Source organism: Buceros rhinoceros, unplaced genomic scaffold, assembly GCF_000710305.1.
Source record: "Buceros rhinoceros silvestris isolate BGI_N320 unplaced genomic scaffold, ASM71030v1 scaffold2536, whole genome shotgun sequence".
Taxonomy (NCBI): Eukaryota; Metazoa; Chordata; class Aves; order Bucerotiformes; family Bucerotidae; genus Buceros; species Buceros rhinoceros.
In genome coordinates, this window is record NW_010415616.1 from 6,898 (window position 1) to 11,656 (window position 4,759).

The 4,759-nt window shown below is 39.4% G+C and overlaps 1 protein-coding gene across 1 annotated transcript in view; it reads left to right on the forward strand.

The window, feature by feature from the left end:
* The window catches only part of MRC1 (mannose receptor, C type 1), a gene marked incomplete at its 5' end in the record, with an annotated part of 43,392 nt that overhangs the window by 3,009 nt on the left and 35,624 nt on the right, over positions 1-4,759 (forward strand). The window contains one exon of the mRNA XM_010137463.1: positions 1,528-1,685. Coding sequence (XP_010135765.1) covers positions 1,528-1,685 — 158 coding nt within the window. The remainder of the gene's footprint in view (positions 1-1,527; positions 1,686-4,759) is intronic.

Sequence of the window (4,759 nt, forward strand, 5' to 3'; positions counted from 1 at the left end):
AAAGAGAGAGAGGGCTGACTCCATTAGAGTGACAGGCTGGGAGGGTGATTTTTTGCAGCAGCTTGGTTGGTCAATATGAGAAGCCTCCATGTTCCTGTAACTAGCAGATGGAGCATTTTAAGTTCTGGGGGTATCTAGGAAAACCTCCATCTGAAAAGTGTTAATCAGAAAGGATTGCCTTAGTGGCAATGACTTTTAACTGTTTTATTTCTGTTGCTAGTGACAGCAGCAACAGAAAAGAAACAGCTCCAGTTCCACTGAGAGACCCAGTCCTGCAGCTGATATCTTTTTGGGTGGGCTCACAATCTCCTTTTTAATTTTCATGGGTGGTTTCATTGTCAGGTTGAGTGGTCAGTCTGGATAGAGAATGTTAGAGGAAGACTTTCGGAAGAAGGCAAGAACTATAGTAACTGAACATGAAAAACCTCTGAGTGCTGTAGATGGGCTGTAGAAATGTGAGGTCTTGAGCAGTGGAAAAAAAGTCTCCCTATCATTCATGAAAAAAACTCGTAATGAGTAAGTTCTAGCAACCAAGTTGTTCATACTCTGCTTGGCAAGACTGCTATCTAAGGAAAGGACTTTGCATGTAGTCAGTCAGTGTGACCTGAGTCGTAGTGCTGTGGACAAAAGGGAACACCTTCTGCCGTCAGCACAGGCTGGATGACAGACTATAAGCAAATAATTAAATAATAATTTTAAAAATGCCAATTGCACTGAACGAAGTAATAAAATCGTTTCTAGAGAGGCATACCCTTTGACGATGATGATGGAGTTCAGACTAATTATGAATGCCCAAATTTTTAATCCTTCTTATTCAAATAGTTTATTCAGAACATAACTAGGTATGAACATTATAGCAGCAATGTGTTAGAGTGGAGGATTTTAAGCACAGACGAATAAATCTTGAAGAAACAGCTGCTGTAAAGTAACATCCTTGATGTCCTGCACTTTCATTCAAGCCAAAAACCAGCAGTTATCTTCATTAATTGTAAACTGAAAAAGTCTAAAACCTACAATTTCATTTTGCAATTTCATTTTGCTCTGAAATGAAAAAAAAAAATACAGGAACATATGTAATGGGAAAACGTGCAAGTACTCTGGTTATCAGCTCTAAAGGACAACACTGGGTGTCTCTGCATTAGAAAAGGGGCACTTCTTTCTTCACTATACTAAAGACAGGAGGAAAAGTGGAGGTAGCATTTTATTTAGGTATTTTTTCTTATCTTGTTACAAGAGTTTAGACTGGGAAAAAAGAATGAATCTAGTTGTGTTGCAACATAATTCGAAAAAGAGAGTATTTTGGCTGTTTTATACAACATTAAACACGCTTATTCTATTGCCACCACAGTGAGTGGCCTTTCCTGATAACTGGAGTGGGTATGTGAGGAATGGTCTGCCCGCTTCATGAAGCATGAGTTTCAATTTCCTGTGACTGCCTTTTAAACTTCCTGAGAACAAACTGTTTTCTGTTCCATGAAGATAAAAATTCACATCATATAAAAGGACATTGTTAATCATATGTTTTAGAGCCAGCTGATGAGCTGTGGATCGGGTTGAATGACCTCAAGGTTCAGATGTATTTTGAATGGAGTGATGGGACACCTGTCACCTACACCAAGTGGCTTCGTGGAGAACCCACTCATGCAAATAACAGGCAAGAGGACTGTGTTGTTATGAAGGGAAAGGTAAAATCATGTCGCTATTGCCTTAATTATCTTACTACTTCATTTATTGTTTGAGCTTTTTTTCTATGCAAGAGCACAAATGTAGGGGATATTACTGTTTGAAGCAGTCTTATAGGTGTTACTTTTTTTGAGGGAGGATCCCTGTTCAAGGTTGCCAGAAAGTTGTTTTTGTTTTCTTCCCTGAGCAGCAGGCAAGTGGTGGTTTTCCTTGAAGGCGAATGTCCCCCAAGATCCATTTCTGTACTTCAGTTTGTACATGTGGGCTTTTTTGAAGAAACTTTGAATTTCATTGTGAAGCAAATAAACATGTAAAAGCTTTTCTTCAGGAAGCTACAAAGACATTTTGGATATGTTTGGATTTTTTCTGCTTTGTCTGATAATGGCCTATACATCTACCTTAAAATATTCACTAGCAATTTTTAAAAGAGAGATACACTATTTTTAGATGAAAATAGAAGCCTTCATTTTATTTTTCTTAGCCAAAGTTATAAATCATGGGTCTAGGTGTATTAGATATTATGCTTGTATCTGCACTGCACATAAGGGCCTGTGAGAAAAGTAGTTAGCGGTTGCATTAGTGCCAGATTTTACTGAGTGATTCTATCCCTACGATTAGATGGGTGCTTTGAAAAGGCTGCTTTTAGGAATATGGCAATGATCAGTGGCCTGGGTGTGCTACAGAGACTGAGATAGTACCTGCTATAAAAGTTAGTCTGTGTGTGATGTTGCAAAACAGTATTTTTCCTCTTTGTGATAATTAAAACCACTGAACTTACTACCTTCTCTAGGGCTTTGCTATTTTATCAGGAGGGAAAAAAAGTATTTACCCACAGTAAAGGCATTTTATAATTTTTTGTAATTAAGACTTGAGGGTTGTACTCTTGGTGAATACCCTTAGAAATTGAAGAGGAGAATTAAATTTTTTTTTCCCAATTGGCCTAAGCACTATACAGAGCTCGCCTCATAGGGCAAGCCCACGCTCAAGCTCCAATAGGCCTGGTTTCCTAACTTGCTTCACTTAGGTGCAATCGTCAACAGCAACAGTGGCATGTATGCATGCATCTGGTTCATGTGTCTCCATCATTCAGGTACACAGACACCCCGTCTCAGAAACTGAGATTGAGTCCAGCGGGAGAGGGCTGCTTGGCCTTGACTTTGGGAAGGGAAGAAGCAGAAGACTCCATCCCCTGGTGGATCAAGCCTTCTCTTCCTTTACCTAACACAGTGCCTGTCGGTATAGAAGGATCTTGGGGTCCTCTAACATTGAATATGTATTGAGTGAATCTAGTATCTAAACTCCAGAGGCAACAGCAACAGCAATAGATAGATATATTTGTAGTGGTAGCTATGAATAAACATAGCAGCCTGCTGTTCTGTTCTGCTGCTTTAGAAGAGCTGTCATCCTTTCACTTGTATCAGTGCTCAAAAGCAACACAGAAAGCATGTTGTAGGTTTTGATCGAAGAAATAAAGGGGGTTTTGATTTGTGAAAGAGGAATCTGAGAAAGAGCAAAAGTCTTCAAGTATGCACAGCTTGTTACAGAGGTTGCAATCAATAATTCCAATTGTTTATTTAGTAAAAAGGCAGAATGAGCTACTTAGGATGGGGGTTTTTGTGTGGTTAAGAACAGGTTAGCTGGAAGCCAGCAGAGATATTCAAAGTAAATTACTTCCTTTCTCACTTTGGACTGAGATAGAGGATGTTTTGAGGTCTTCCAACTAAATATTTCTTTGATTCTTGGAGGGTGTGAACTGTAACAAATTTGTTCTATACTCATTGCTTTATGTGGTTGGTCTCTCTGCTGCTGCTGTAGGTAGCAGCACATAATTAGCCTTCAATGATAATGGAAAAAAAAATGAAAAAGAACCAGGGAGCAACAAGGATCTGCTCCTTCCTAACAGATGAGGAACCACAAGCCAAGCACAGTATCCCAGCTTGCAGGGACAGAGCCTGCCCAGCTAGAGCCTGTTCCACTGTCCCCAGCGAGGGAGGAGGGCAGGTGGGGTAGACAGCTGGTGTCAGACTTGAGCCCACATGTGGGTTGATGAGGTGGGTCCAAGGTTAAGCTGAGTCAGTATCAGGTCTGGAGAGAGTTACCAGAGTCAGACACAATCCAGTGATTACTAGGCAAGTCCATAGTAACAAGGGAAGTCCAAGATGAAGCCAGGAAGACAGTCCAAAGGTCAGGTTTTGGATTAACTAGGCCCATAGTCTGGTGCAGACATTTCTGGAGCTGGAGACAAGAACTTCTGTTACAATGTGGGCAGGGATTGAAGTCCTAGGTCTGAGCTTAAGTGGCTCATGGGTAGGCAGCTGTGTGGAGGCCCCAAGTGAAGATGGTGGGGGCCGTTTAAGCATTGGTGCCCTTAGGCTGCTAATGAAAGTGAGAAATTAATTATAACAATAAGGCATACAACAATGCCATCAAAAAGGACTTCTATTTATAGCATGTTTGTTCATTGTGTTATGATTTTTGTCTATTTTTCATTGAATTGGTGGTCATAGACGCACGTTTATTTCATTACATTATTTTTACTTTTCATTTTAATTTTACTCTGTACCTTTTGGACAGTGATGCAAATTAATGTGATACAAATTTGCTGCAATGTAAAGAAGCTACCATTTGTCCTGTTTAACATTTTGAAAGGGTAGCTGTTGACATATGCTATGCTTTAGTTTTTCTAACATTCTTTTTGATGGGAAGACTCTTTTGCTTTCTATATCAAGTAGTAAGTCAATCTAGTAAATGTTTCTTTAAAGGCTAAATTTTAAGGGCTTAATGCTTGCTGTCAGACCAGGTTTTCCCTTGGGTTCAAAGGTCAATTATTTCTCTTGTGAGAGTTACAGATTAAAAAACACAACCCATTTTAGCTATATACAGATTTTTCATATATATGGCTTTTGTGTCAAAAGCTAATTTTATTGTGGGTTCTGAACACTTTCAAAATATGTATCTATTAAGTAGCTGGTCTTAGTAGGAAAAGTAACTTCAGATTCCATGGAAGATGCTCTAGCCCAGTATCCCTTGGGATCACCTATCAACTGAACAAACAGCATAATTATATGTTAGCTTT